General features: G+C 33.8%; 2 protein-coding genes across 2 annotated transcripts; both read left to right on the forward strand.

Annotated features, from left to right (window-relative positions):
- The first annotated feature begins 238 nt into the window (after window positions 1-238).
- On the forward strand, window positions 239-1138 carry LOC141648634 (F-box protein CPR1-like). Its single transcript, XM_074457360.1, has one exon. It carries the CDS (start codon window positions 239-241, stop codon window positions 1136-1138), a length of 900 nt encoding a protein of 299 aa, XP_074313461.1.
- A 9499-nt stretch (window positions 1139-10637) lies between these two features.
- On the forward strand, window positions 10638-11543 carry LOC141648635 (F-box protein CPR1-like). The gene is made up of 2 exons (XM_074457361.1): window positions 10638-10721; window positions 10833-11543. Exons 1-2 carry the CDS (start codon window positions 10638-10640, stop codon window positions 11541-11543), a joined length of 795 nt encoding a protein of 264 aa, XP_074313462.1.
- The last annotated feature ends 4173 nt before the right edge of the window (window positions 11544-15716 follow it).

Genomic DNA, 15716 nt, shown 5'->3' on the forward strand with positions numbered 1-15716 from the left:
GGCAGTTACCCTTCCCATGGAATTAATATTCTCATGCTTACTCCCCAAATTACCCGCTAAATCTCTTTTACGCTTCAAATGCGTCTCCAAATCCTTTTTAACCGAGATTTTGTCTCACAAATTCAATGCATCATTTTCCGAGGCCAATTGTTTCTTAATCCTACCAGCCAAGCCCAATACGTTCCGTATATACGAATTGGACTCCCCACAATCTCCTCCTATGATGTGCCCTAACCCTATGTCGTCAAAATGGAATTGGCGGCCTTTCGTGGCTTGCTGTGAGTCTTACCTGTTGATTAGGTACAGCGACACCAACCCTTGGACTAAAGGTCTCATCTTGGTCAACCCAATTACACGCATTTATCGTATACTACCTACAGCTTATCATGATTCCATCAGTTTATATGAGTATGAACGGATTGTACGGTATGGAATGTGTCATTGTTTAAATGATGATTTCAAAGTTGTCATGTTTGTCCTATACGAAGGTTCACAGAGGAATCGTCCAAGGGAAATCGAGGTTTATAGCTTGAGAACTAATTTGTGGAGATGTATCGAGTGTGAAACAACCACCGGTCAAAGGATTGGTGATCCCGTTCTTGTACAAAACCATTTACTTGTTATGTTTTTCTTTGATAACTATCATCGTTTGACAGGAATTGGTTGTTTTGATGTCAAGGCTGAACGATGGTCTAATGACGTGCTCTTGCCTGATACTATTTTGGCTGGAATCGATTCCAACCCGATTTATGAAGGTCAATATTATAATCTAGGCTTGCTTGATGGGAAATTATGTTTTTCATGGTACGATGAGAATAAGGCGACTTATACTACATGGGTTATGAAGAATTATGGTGTTAAGGCGTCTTGGGTTAAATTGATGAGCGTTCTTGTGAAAGGCCCGGAAGAGATTTTCAACCCTATTGCATATCGCAAAGGATGGTCACATGAACTACTGTGTGTAACAGATTTTAGTGGTAAATGTTTTTGGTTCAACTTTAGAGATAAACAATTCACTGAAACTGAATTCGACAGTGATGGCCTTGATACTAATTATTTATGTTATGCTTGGATATGCAAGGGAAGCCTCTTAAATTTTCCCGGCGGTCAACCGATTCATTCAGTGTCCAACGAATAGGAAGTGGATAGCGATAATGACGATGGACAATACTATTATGTTGAATATGTTTGTTGTAGGGAGTCCCTTTATGTAGGACTCTAGCTAGAACAACGGATTTTGATGAATTTTTTTCAAAAATGGGGTCAAATACAAACAAATTAACGAGATGAGTTGAGTTTGAAAGTATTTATCCAAAATGGGTCCACGTCATCACCGAAGCTAGGTTCGGATTCAAGTCGCTCTCCCGCTCAACGACCTTACCCAAAGTCTCATTTAAAGTCCACTCAAACCTAAGTATGGTACTTCAAGTCAAGTCGCTTTGGGAGTGAGCGATTTCAGCTCAAATCGCCCTCCCCCACAGCGATGTTCAACAAAACAAACACTTATCTTGTTGAAGCTAACCACTAATACAAGCAAATTAACATGTTAAAGTTTAGTGCTTAAACTTTATAATTAGTAATTATTATTCAAATCCCAAACAGCTATTAAATACTCTTAGCATTAAATATGTATTTTAATTACCATAGTGAGTAAGCATTAAATATGTATTTTAATTACCATAATGAGTCAATACATTATGCTGGGCATTATGGTTAGGGGTGTGAAGTGTATGATTTTAGATTGCGGGTTCGATTCCTATCAACTTCTCCTTCTGAATTTCTTTTTTTTTTTTTTTTTTTTCCTGCTAAGTCGCTCAGCCGCACGGCGGTTTGACCTCAAGTCGCTCTCCCGGTGAGCGACCTTAATCCCGACCCTAACACCGCCAAAACCAAGCCTACGTGGACCCATTTTTGGTAATTAGTTTCAAAGTCGCCCCATTTTGTTAAAATGTTTGTTATTAAACCCCATTTTGGAAAAAAATTCGATTTTGATCTAATATAATAATTCTACTATTTGTGTTACTAATTAGAGCTCGATCACTGTCTTTGTTTTTCTCATCTTTTCTCGTAAATACATCCGACTAAACTCAAGTTGCTAGGGACAGCCCAATTCATGATTTAATTCTAGTTAATCATATAATTAGTATAGATCATGCGCATAATGCGGGGTATATAGAGATTTTACATTTTATTCATTATTTATAAATTTTAAATTGACGCGTCATTAATTCCATATTTCACCCTTTTTTATTTTAATAGGAAAAAAAGTGGAAAACATATTACGAGAATTGAGTGAAGTCATGATATGTGTATTCTTGTGTTTTTTTCCCATAAAACTAATGATTTTAATGTACAAATTTTCTCAAATAATTTTGACGGTTTTGTATTATTTTAGTTATACGAATGTAATTTAAAGTTTAGAGAAGATTATAGTGAATCTATCTATATCTATATAAAATTATAAAACAAAAACCACTAAATATCTTTCGGGACACGTGTCAATCGTTGCTTGACTAATTCTTATACCATGCACCCAGGTGTATGGTACTTCCTACTTCCAATATTAAAAAAAAAAATTAAATAACAAAAGTCCCCCACTACTTTACAATTATCACTTTCCATAAACTCTTTCTTTCTCCTGTTTCGAACTACGTCTTCCGTTTCTATCAAAAAAAATCGTCCATAAAATTTAATTTTCCATCCAACATAGTGGTTTTGTAATCTTGATTCGAGTTTTGATTAATTAAATTCTAACTTAACAGGTATGTGTTAAAATTACTTCGTGTTTTGATTAATTAAATTCTAATTTATCGGGTTTGCGTTGAAATTACATAAACCCTAAAAGTTGTATAATACCGTAAATTAAATTGAGTTTTTATGTTTTATCTCTCATTATTTATGATTAAATTTGTGGTTTCGAGTGTGATATTCATCATATGACACTATCATATTCACTCAGAATTTAGTGAATATGATAATTTAATTTGATGAATGTCTTATCAAGTGTGATATTCATCATAAGTCACTATTATATTCATTTTGATTTTAGTGAATATGATAATATAATTTGATGAATATGTAGTATTTAGTGTGATATTCACCTTATGATACAATTATATTCACGTTGAGTTAAATGAATATGATAGTGTAATTTGATGAACGCGTGTTATGTAATGTGATATTCATTTTATGACACTGTTATATTCACTTTGAATTTAGCGAATATCGGTCTAATTTGATGACTATGAACTGTAAATTTGATAAAACTCGAATACAAATAGATAAAAGAAAACTACGAATTTAATAAATTTAATAGGATTTTAAATTTGATAAATTGAGTAAATTTAGAAAAGAAAATAAAAAAGGGACGGTGAGAGAAGTAGTGGGTAGTTTATTTTTTTTTATTTTTTTTGCCCATAACTACCATGGGTGTATCTTACTCCCTACTCCTGGGAGTAGGATATAATTACCTCCGAAATACTCCTTAATAGAAAACCTAGAACTCTGAACACTGATCAATCCATATTCTTTAGCCGTCATTCATTTCTCCACCTTCACACAAAAATTTATACTCAAATCTGTTTTCATGGGCAGAAGACAATTTTGATTCGCATTGATGCAGTTATCACCGAGAGTTCAAATACACCATTAAATTAATGAAAGACTAATTAGTAATTCAATCGATTGATGATTTTGTAGGCCAGGTATGACTATCTCGCTATTCATTTCCATGTCTTTTGATTAATTGATACGGATTACTATTATTATTTTAGCATTGTTTGTTTGTTGCATGTGAAGACAGTAATTCAATCGATTGTTTGTTTGTTTAACATTGTTTGTTTATTATTATTTATGGTTATCTACATCCAAGGATATTAGGATTAAGGACGAATCTAATGGTAGGACGATTGAGTTTCAAGTTGATTGCATTACACTTCTAATGTTTCTTTTTTGCTTTTTTTTTTTTTTTTTTCAATAAACATGGGTTTGATAGAGAGAATCGCTAATTTATGGTTAGTTTCGTTATTGTTTTCTTCTTATGGTTAATTTTGCTTCAATTCGTACAATTTGCGACAGAGTACAGACTAAAACATGAAAGATCTGGGACGAATTGAAAAGTGCGGTTCGTGAGATGGCGATTAAATTTCATTGTACAATTCCCCTGGTATGTTTCATAGTTTGTCTCAATTAACCAGTCTATGGTTGTTACCATCTTAATTTTGCATTGAGATTTTTGTATACCTTTTATTACCACTCTTAAAACCCATAGTTGCGAATTTGCTAAGGTTCGTTGTTCTTCAAATGATTTTCGCAAAGTCCAATTCTATGATTGTCATCACCGCGCTTTTCAAATCGGTGAAAAAATATGAATAATACAATCTGTAGACTTTATCTTCAAGGAACTAAGTTTTTCAAATCCACATCCAGACATCTCAATTAACTAAAGCGAGTTCTGATCTCGAAATTTGTATAAGGCGACATGAGAAAGATAAGAGCTTGCAACCGAAAGAGAAATAATTTATTTTTTTCATTTTTTTAATTGAAAGTTCAGAAATTGGGCCAATTTCATAGAGAAAAGCGCGATCATGAAGGCAATTGATATCCGACAAAAAGGTCAATTCGTAATAGAGATCCATGTGTAGAAGTCCAAAAACTAATCACTTATATTTTAGGGTTTGGAACCATATTCTATTCATACTCAACATTAGATAGTTAAAACCATGATTTTCATAATTATGTTTTTTTCCTGAGAGTATGTTGGTGACTGTGATTTAAAGAAAATGGAGCAAATATTGTGATAATATCTTAGGAAATTAGGATATTCTAGAATATGCCGTCTTACCCACCAAGCCACTCTACTATAAATACAACTACAATCTCTAGGGTTAGAAGGAGAGCAGAGATGGATCAAGTCTAATAAACGACCCCGTCTTCCTACTACCAAATTGTAGGTAGGATGGAATAAGTCACAAAAAGACCCCATCTTTCTCCCTACGAGATTAAGTCGATAAGACCCTCGTAGCACTATCAAAACCCTAGCCTTAGAGATGGAATCAAGAGAGTTACGAAAATTGTAACCCTTAATCTTTCAATAATAAAACTCTTGTTTTCCGTATTATTTTTGTGCCTCTTTATTTATTATTGCAGGTTCGTAAATTTTATGGTTTACAAATTAAATTTGTAACAACAAATTTGCGTTTATCTGCAAATAAATAGAGAAAACACAAATAGATGCAACAAAATAATAATTTTATTAATTCAAAAGATTTAGAGTACAATCTACTAGTTGATCTACTGATTCGATTTCCGCAACTTGATTGAATAGGAGGGTCTTGATTTGAAGACTTGATTCTCCTTTGATGAATTTGACTTGCTTCTCTTCAATTGACGGCGACGAACGCTTGATGTCGATTCAAAGAGTAATTTAGTATTCAAATCTAGAGGACTAGAAATGAATGTAATTTTTCTTCTCTTGTTTTCTCTTGGGAGAGATTTTGTAGAGAATGTTTTGTAGAAGGGTTTTGGGTTTGTAGTGTATTTTTTGGTGTATATGTGTTGATTTTTGTTTGATGTGGTGATTATAGAGATTAGTCCCCAAATGATAATGCTTTCACTTTATTTATAATGCTTCTCTGACTTTCTTTTCTCCGTAATCAATGGTCAACAAGCAACAAATGACTCCATTATTCTCGTTGACTCACACTAACTTCCCTCATTTAGTGGAACCAAATTCCACTGTTATTGACCAAGCCCTTATCTACCACTTATCATTATCACATAAGATAATGATATTTGCAATATGGACCACCAGCAGGTCCACCGCCCACTTCAACAATGCATACATTGTTTTATTTTCGAGAACTTCGTGGGCTTGCCATCTACAATTTCGTGGGCTGCTCAAGCTTTTCGAGTCCAATTTGGCCTTCGCACCATTACTTTTTGGCCCTAACATTTACGTCCCATACTCCATATTAGAAACACGACACAACCCATTTTCGGAGTGGATCGATTTTATTTCTTAACAATATGGACTAAGTACAGACATATTTGTTCGGGTTAAAATCCACCGACCCATTTCTCAGACGATAGACTTTCACATAAGTCAATATTTGACTTTGACCCGTTATAAAAATGTAAGACATATTTTTATGTCTACAGCATGGTAAGCTATGATCGATTTCATAGAACTCGATTTTGAATGACATGAAGCATAGTTTTTTTAAACTATGGATTACTAAGCAACTCACATGATTTAAACTATTAATCTTATGATGATATTTTGAGGAAGTCGTAAAACATATTTTGTATTGGTGAGTTGGTGACTATTCGTGAGTGCTTCGTTCATTATTTAGTATACAAGTGATTCCCTCTCTCTATGCGTTTTCCAACTGAATTGATATTTTTTTCACCATGCTACTTTGTTTATTTGTTATGCAAGCTTATACGCAACACACCCATTAGTACTTACATTGGACCTAAACCTCGACACTGTACTTGATTAAGCCTCGATAAAAAGAGTTTTCGAAGTAGTCCTCGATAAGAGGCATGTCTTGCTTGCAAGAGGGTAATATATAAAGGAAAGTTCCATCACCTTGGAAATTGCCTTTCTATGTCCATTGACATAAGCTATTTGACTACTTAGATTTGGTATGTTCTACTGTCTTTTGTACTTCCACATTAAATATAGTATGTCAATCTTTTTGGATTATGCCATATAACTCCTGATTTTATCAACTTTGCCAAACTTGGCTGTGTACCTTTGTTAGTCTTATACGGAGGATTTGGTACAACTTTTGGTAAACCAATGAATGGTATTGAGCAAGCATTTTTCACACGGTCGAAGCCTGAAGGGGTTGTTTGTATCTTGAGATATTAAATTGTTGTGTTTAATTGTATAGTTAAATTGTTCATGGTGTGTATTCTTAGTTTTGGATACCAACGAAATCGAATGCATTGTGTATTACAGAGTAGATCTCATTTCTCATGGATTTAGCTGTATTCTTATAGCAATTATAGCTACTAATAATTGCTTCCGCTAAATGTACAATGACTGAATTGATATAGGTGGTGACTGGTGATTTGGTAAAATGGATCTCCCCATTTCATTTTTTTCCAATTTTCCTTACTCCTTAGCATTGAATTCAATGGTTGAATTGGTATTGTGTTAAGTTGATGATTAGATTGAATTTTGTTCCTATTTTTTGTCTTTTTAATTGCATAATGAACTATAGTAGTGGTTAAATACTTGTGTCTAGCATTGTGTCAAAATAACATCATTTCCTCTGTTATGTGCAGATTGCAGACGACGAATTTGTATAACCTGCCAGAATATCGTCCTTTGTCTGAGTTAGATTGCTGCCAAGTTGATGATTAGATTGAGTTTTTTTCCTATTTTTCCTATTTTTATAATTACATGTGCCACACTATCACCATAGCAAAGGTGAATTTTAGTTAAAAAAAAAGACATTTGGGCTTCTTACGAATATTTTCCGGTTCTTATAACTAGATTGTTATGCTTAGTTGTTATTTTGAGTCACAGAGTATTGTATATTTAACTGAAATATTTGGGATCTTAAGAAGTTTATACATGTACTATTTACACACTGCTTGGCAAACTAAATATTTCCAGAAGATATCAACTTGCAACCTTGATCACCAAAAATATTCTTGACTATTATAATCAAAGCTATTAACAAGGTCTTATTATTTGCGCTCTTACTGAGTTGTTGTATAGGTGTTTGGTTATTTTTTTGTATAAGTGGGTTTGTATTTACAATAGGTCTTGGTATAGATGGGTGGGGCAAACAGACGGGTAAAGACCTCTAATAAAATGGGTAGAGGGACAAGGTGGGGCACCCCCCATGTGCTTCCCACTTTATGGCAAATGGGTATTTTGTGAGGGAAAATGGTATCTGTCTATACGTATAGACGGATAGTGTCCGTCTATAATGAGAATTTGTGTTGTATTTATTATTCCGTTCCAATCATTTAGTTATATTTGATTAAAATACTACTCACAAGTAATGTAAAAGGTCAACAAATAACCATGACAAAGGGTGTAGAAATTATGCTCTAAGAGCTGAAAAATTCTTGCGTCATCCGGCAAGACGGTACTCCTTACACCTAAGTTATTATAATATTCTATTTGGTAGATTGCCTTTGAGTGTAAGGAGTACCGTCTTCCCGGAGGACACAAGAATTTTTCCGAAGAGCTACTGTTCATTGACGTCTTATTCGTTATTTCCCCCTACCTTTGATCTTTATGCATCAATGTTATCTTTTATGTTTCTATGACTTAAAACGAACAAGGGATTTTTTGTTACCTTTTGTAATAGGTTTCACCGGCTATTCAACCAGTAGAACAAAATTTTAAAGAATCAATTTAAGAAATATCCGATATTATTATAAAATTAATCTAATATAATGTCACAAATGTAAAATTAAATAATTACTTATATATATTATTTAAATATACCCGTGTAACTTTGCACGGGTCCTAAACTAGTAATTTACTAAAATATAATCTTGTTTCCTTATTTAAACAAATTTCTTTTAGAGGGAAAATTTTTAAGAAGTTTTATTCTCTTATATATAGGAGATAGGAGATGCGCCTATGTTATTAGTATTGATGTCATTAAATGAGGTAAATCGTACAACATGAACCTACACCTATTTACCGGTCGTATCGTGTGGAAATACGTTGATTGCTTTCCTCCCGCGCCTACATACTTCCCTGCTAACACCAGCCACAGCCAGGTATACCTTCTTTGATCTCATACTCCTCGTTAAGATGGTAATTTCACTAATTGTAATTCCGAAGAAAGAATGTTCCATATCAAAGGTGAACGAATGAATGGGACAGAGGTTGTACCTTCTTTGATCTGACAATCGCTGGTTGGTTCATGTATTCACCAATTAAAACACATGCATAATAATACGCTAAATTAACCGATTACTGAATAATCATTGCAGGCTTTCCGAGACTTCTTTTACGCCTTCTCTCGTTATTTCAATGTTTAATTTTGATTTAATTCAGTGAAGCGATCCAAAAACCGAAACAACTATTAGAGATAGATATGTCGAGTCCTCGATATGTAATTTGTTGACACTTGTTGGTAAGTAGTGCAGCAATAATGGACAGAAAAAGAATACTTATGGAAACAGGAGGAGAATCAAACCCCCAATTTATAAAAAAAGAAGAAATAATACCAAAACTCTGTAATTAAGGGTGTGTTTGGATTGAGGGATTTGGAGGGAAAGGGAGGTGAGAGAATTGGAAGGATAAGAAATCCATTATTTGGTTAGTAAGATGAAGGTAGAGGATTTGGAGGGGAGGGAAATTGGATCCCTCCATTTCCCTCATACAAGGCAAATTATTTCCCCACCAATATAGGCAACATTTGGAGGGAAAATCATCTCCTCCATTCTCCCTTCCCTCCCCTCCCTTTCCTTTCTCTTCCCTCCTTCCCCCTCCCCTTCCTTTCCCTTCTTTTTCTCTATCCAAACAAGGCCTAACAGTGGACACGAGTACGATATACAACCATTTTTTTTAATTTACAAAAACTCTTAACAATAATCAACCTGCCTTAATACATACGGAGTATCAAGATTTCCTAACAATCATCAATTTCCTAAAACTCTTAATTTCTTATTTCTTATTATATATATACAGTGGACACAAGTTAACTTTCACATCTTATTAGTTCTTCCCTTACAATGGATGCAAGTTTCGAAACCCTAAAATCATGTTCGAGAGTTAGTGTCAAGAAATCATCTCAACCAAAAGCTTAAGCTGATGGTTGAACTTCCTTGATTCGTTTTATATTCTAACACTAGCTCCCCCTCACACGAAGGCCCTTTTTTTCTTTTTGGGCTTGAAGTGTGGGTGCAGGCGGGATTCCCTGACCTGTTCTGATTATCCACTTTAGAATAGAGGGGGTGGGACCAACTTTTGGTCACCAGGCTCTGATACCATGTCAAGAAACCATCTCAACCAAAAGCTTAAGCTGATGGTTGAAGTTCCTTGATTCGTTTTATATTCTAACACTCCCCCTCACACGAAGGCCCTTTTTTTTCTTTTTGGGCTTGAAGTGTGGGTGCGGCGGATTCCCGGCCTGTTCGATTATCCACTTTAGAATAGAGGGGGTGGGATTCGAACCCGTGACCTTTTGGTCATCAGGCTCTGATACCATGTCAAGAAACCATCTCAACCAAAAGCTTAAGCTGATGGTTGAAGTTTCTTGATTCGTTTTATATTCTAACCACTAATAATACAATTCCTTCTATGCATGGGCATATATATAATAAACCCTCTTAGGGTAAACCTTAACCGTAGACAATAGGCGGCCTTAATGGGCCTTATATCCTAATAGTTAGCCTTCCTACGTAATTAATATTCTCATGTATACTACCCAAATTACCTGCGAAATCCCTCTTTCGCTTCAAATGTGTTTCCAAGTCGTTTCAAAACGAGATTTCGTCCCCCAATTTCAATGCATTATTTTGCGAGGCCAATCATTAGGTCTTCGTCCTCCCAGGTAAGTACGACACCTTCCGTATATACGAATTGGACTCCCCACACTCTCCTCCTACGCTTTGCCCTTACCCTATACCATCAACATGGTTTATACCATCAAATGGGTTTGCATCGGACTACATGTCAATGGTGGCTTGTTGCGAATCGTACCTCTTGTTTCGGTGCAGATACACCGACTTTGAAGGTCTCATCTTGTTCAACCCAACTACACGTATTTACCGTGTACTCCCTAAATTTTACTTTTCCGGTTTCGAAGCCTATGGCTATGTACAATATGGCATGTGTTATTGTTTAGACGACGAATTCAACGACGATTTCAAAGTTGTCAAGATTTGTCCAATACTATGAAGATGAAGATCCACGTAGTAATATGCTAAGAAAAGTCTCCATTTATAGTTTGAGGACTAATTTGTGGAAAACTATCGAGCATGAAGTGACCAGGGGTCGTCTTTGCATCGATTATCCCGTCCTTGTACAAAACCATTTAATTGTTATGATTTTCTATGATAATCATTATCTCGTGACGGGAATTGGTTGTTTTGATATCAAGGCTGAACGATGGTCTAATGACGTGCTCTTGTCTGATATTCTTTTGAGTGAAATCGATTCCAAGCCAACTCAAGATGGTCATTATTGCCTTGGTGTGCTTGATGGCGGATTACGTTTTTCATTTTACGGTGAGAACAAGTCGACTTATAATGTATGGGTAATGAAGGATTTTGGTGTTAAAGCGTCTTGGGTTAAATTGATGAGCTTTATTGTGCAAGGCCCGGAAGCGATTTTCAATCCAATTTCATACCGCAAAGGATCATCACATGAAGTATTGTGCATATCAAAATTTACTGGCAAATGCTTTTGGTACAACCTTAGAGATAAACAGTTGACGGAGACTGGATTCGATACTGGTGGCTTTGATACTAATCATTTCAGTTATGCTTGTATATGCAAGGGAAGCCTCTTAAACTTTCCCGGTTGTCAACCGATTCATTCAGCATCCAACGAATAAGAGTTACGATGGACAAATTTATTATTTTAAGTACAAATTTTTCAACTTCTTTTTTACAGTTTTTATAAAAAAAAATTCAATTGCAAAATATTTTGTTAAGTAGTTGTGATTAATTCAATTGCAAAATATTTTTGATGGGGCATATTCTGCACCGCTGACCAAGTCAACATGATTGAGCAAGGTCAAAGATATCCACAGCAAGTCAACGACTTGGACAATCTAGCCGATGCAGCCCATCGGCCCGTCAGCCTGGGTCTCGGCATGGTAACCTGCCAGCCGGGACACATATCCGCGTACTCATATCCAAGACCCCTCGGCGGCGAGTCAACAGGATCCGCCGGCCAGCCATAGGCCCCTCGGCCGAGGGGTAGATCAGTCTTTCCACCTGCTAGCCACTTGGCCACTTGGCCACTACGTGACAAAAGGTGAAAGCCTATAAATACTCCTCAACCTTCATTGAGGAAAGGATCCCAACTAGTCCACAACTAAACCTAAATACACTATTCATCTGGTAATATCTTCCTTATCTCTCTACAATACACATTCAGCCAAGTAACAACTTATCTCTTAAGTTTACTGACTTGAGCGTCGGAGTGAGTACGCTTGGCACAAAGCCAAGCCCTCAGTTCGTTCATTGTTGCAGGAGAGGCCGTGAGGAACGATTGAGACCAAAGGAGAATCCAACTCAAGACATCATTCAACAAGCCAAGGGTGGTAACTATACTTGATCTGGAATTACGCCCGGAACAATTTTGTTAAGTAGTTGTGTTAAAATCAGAAGTTAGAATAAAAGATTTTCATGACAAAAAAATATAATCATCAATACATCAATCAATACATATATATAAAGCAGAAACTTTTCAAGCGATATTAGAGAGTCCAATTTTTTAAAACATCTTAAAATTTAAAATTAGTTTTAATAATAACTGTCCTAATAATAAGGTAAAATTGAAGTGTATTATTAAATTGAAACTCCTTCTCCTCTTTGAACTTCAATATCATAAGTGTTCTGTATATCATATAGCGTGTATAAACTCTAGAATCATACCATAGCCTAACTTCTAACGTAGTTAAATAGTTGTTGCTAAGAGGAAGTAGTATTTAAGTATTGCTTTGTTTTAAATTTATTGTTTTTTTTTTCTTTTAGTTTTGTTATTGCATGTGCTTTTGCATTCATGGTAAATTTTGCGATAGTTGAATTATTTGGTGGCTTTTCCATGATTAATTAATACAATCCTTTTGTTGAATAATTATTTCCATGAATTATTTGATTGACAGCCAATTAGTGCTTTACTTTAGTATTTTACTAGTATTGGTGCCCGGCTTCGCCCGGGCTACCTCTACTTACCATTAAATTTTTTTTCATTAAATAAAATTACTTAAAGTTGCATAACCCATAAATTTATCATTAATATATTTTTTTATGACATATCCTAAAATTACGATGAAATAAATTTTGAGACAAATTCACTACTCCCGCTATTAATATTTTACTCTTATTAATGAAACAATAGTAATAACATTTCACTACTTGTCCGTAATCATTGTTACTTTCACTACTCCCGCCGTAATTATTGTTACTGTCACTACTGCCGCATTAATATTGATAATTTCATTACTCCCGCCGTAGTTATTGTTACTTTCACTATTGGCACATTAATATTGATTATTTCACTACTCCCGTTGTTGTTTCTACCACTTTCAATAATCTCGCTGATAATATTGTTACTTTTACTATTCAAATGAGTGATTACTATCATATAACTATATCAAATGTTACTACAATTCTTTTCTTTACTTACGAAATTACTTTTACTACTTAAGCATGCAATTTTAAGAGGATTCTATATTTATATAAATATATTACATATATGCATTAAATCAAATCGAAACAATTATGCAATATTATATATTATGGAATCTACCTTGAATTATTTATAACCTACTTATATTATATTTTTGTATGTTAAATAATTAACATCTCTATACATCTAAATATCTAATAAATGATAAAGTTTAATAAAATTGCATAGATTTTAAATTTAATATGTAATTTTATGATGATAATAATTAATAGCATAAGTGTACATATTTATACTAATTAATTATTTTATTTTAAGGAAATTGATCATCTTTTAGTTTTCTATAAATATTTAGGAAAATTACCAAGCATCTTCTTTCTTTTAGTCTCCTTGAAATTGATCATCTTAATTAATTATTTTATTTTAAGGAAATTGATCATCTTAATTAATTATTTTATTTTAAGGAAATTAACCATGTTTTAGTCTCTTACAAATGTTTAGGAAAATTATCAAGCTTCTATATAATTTAATTTTAACCCAAACTATATAATATTTGCATTGAGATCCCTTAATGGGTCCATCACACGGTGCTAGTGATTTAAAACTATATAGTATAATTAATTTGTATAACTTTCTTTAATTACATGGAAGTCCCTTGGTTTCTGGATTTAATATATAGTATTGATTGATAGATAGATGTTTGCTAATACTATTCTTTTTTTATACAGATCGTATTTTTCAACGGCCTTGCATGTAGATGGAGATAGCATTGAGTTAGATTGTAGTAATTGATAAAAGAGTAAGTCTTGCTTAAGACGGGATATTCGTCATAAATCTTAAAACTTTTGGTATGTATTTGATCCGTCTTAAACGAGAATTTGTGTTGATAAAATAATAATTGTTTATGTAATATGTAGTCTATAAAGCACCGAAATATATAGTTTTAAACTAAATTACCCACAAGGCCACAAGCTTACATAGTATTTCTATTGTCTTTGTCTTTCGGAGGATTTTTTTACGTACAAATTCTTGAATTTGTTTAAAATCGTTCTTCGTATGATTTGTGTTGCTATTGTGCTGCATCTCAATAATTATCTTTATTAAATGTTTCTTAGAAATTGAAATCTTTATCAACTTTTATTTGCTAGAAGAAGTAATGCAATTTGCATTCGTTTTGGTAGAAGGAACATTCATTGATCTCATTAAGGACACTAAGGCATTAAAGTTGCTATTCATAGTAAATATTGTTACATGATATAACAAACATGTTATATATATGAGAGTTCGATGGAGCAATAATAATCAATTTAACATTACAACTGTGACTCTCGATACGAAACTTTACGGTAATTATCGCTAATTTCATGGTAATGTGTTGGCGTGTACAGGGATCTATCTAAAGCGGGATTATTTTGAGCAATTACAGAGAGTCCAATAATCGCAAAACGTCTTTCGAGCTCTCTCATTAAAAGTTGAGATTTCGAGCAATACTAGAGTTTCCTGATTTTGGAAACTATTTCAAACTATATGAGATGACCTAATATAATTATATGAATTTAGTTGGTTAGGAGATTGTAATTGAGAAGAACTTGGCCAATTCTAATACAACTAACTAACTAAGCCATTATACATTTATACGTAGTGTATATATTTAAGTTTTACCCTTTGCATATTAGTGTCCCGTAAATAAAATATTTCCCTTCGACTATGTCAATATTTAAGTTATACTACATAAGAGTATTATCCTCCGCAACCTTTTTACTAGCCAAAGAGAACCTGGAGTCTTCAACTATTGTTATTTATTTATGTTTTCGTTAGGGCAATAGCAATGGCAACAAATAAAAAGTTCTATATCATATAAGAAGCTCTTTAACCATTGAGGTACAAACTAAGGAGCTCCTTATATGAAACCGGTTTTTAAAGTAAGTTAAACCTAGGTTTCGTGTTAGAAAAAGGAGATAAGAAGGGGGGACCACATAGGAAATATGGAACTTTTACCATTGTGTTTGATCCAATTGCATGAATAGAGGTGTAATGATATTCTAATGATCTATTTTATAACTATTTATTATATGCTAGAAAAATGCATAACATCAACACTTTTTAGTATTTTAGCATTATGCTCTTTGATTTTGGATTTGTAAAAGATTTTTTTATGACACTATCTGTCTAATACAATATTATTTGGGAAATTTACTTAGGTTTCAAATCTAATATTTCGTCTTTGTAATTTGCGTAGAAAAATATCAAGTTATGGAATTTGTTGAGTTATCTGCGGCCTATACTACTTATTCATGCAGGTGGAAGAGACTTCAAGAGATTTTCATTTTATTCTATAGAAAAAGCTCCTTTAAATTTTGGAACAACATTA

This window comes from Silene latifolia, chromosome 3 (assembly GCF_048544455.1).
Source record: "Silene latifolia isolate original U9 population chromosome 3, ASM4854445v1, whole genome shotgun sequence".
NCBI lineage: Eukaryota > Viridiplantae > Streptophyta > Magnoliopsida > Caryophyllales > Caryophyllaceae > Silene > Silene latifolia.

Excerpts from the sequence above, each read along its gene's own strand:
- LOC141648634 (XM_074457360.1), top strand. The coding sequence starts at position 239 with ATGTCGTCAAAATGGAATTGGCGGCCTTTCGTGGCTTGCTGTGAGTCT.
- LOC141648635 (XM_074457361.1), top strand. The coding sequence starts at position 10,638 with ATGGGTTTGCATCGGACTACATGTCAATGGTGGCTTGTTGCGAATCGT. Across the intron at positions 10,722-10,832 it reads CAGATACACCGACTTTGAAG|ACGACGAATTCAACGACGAT; the intron begins GTCTCATCTTGT and ends GTTATTGTTTAG.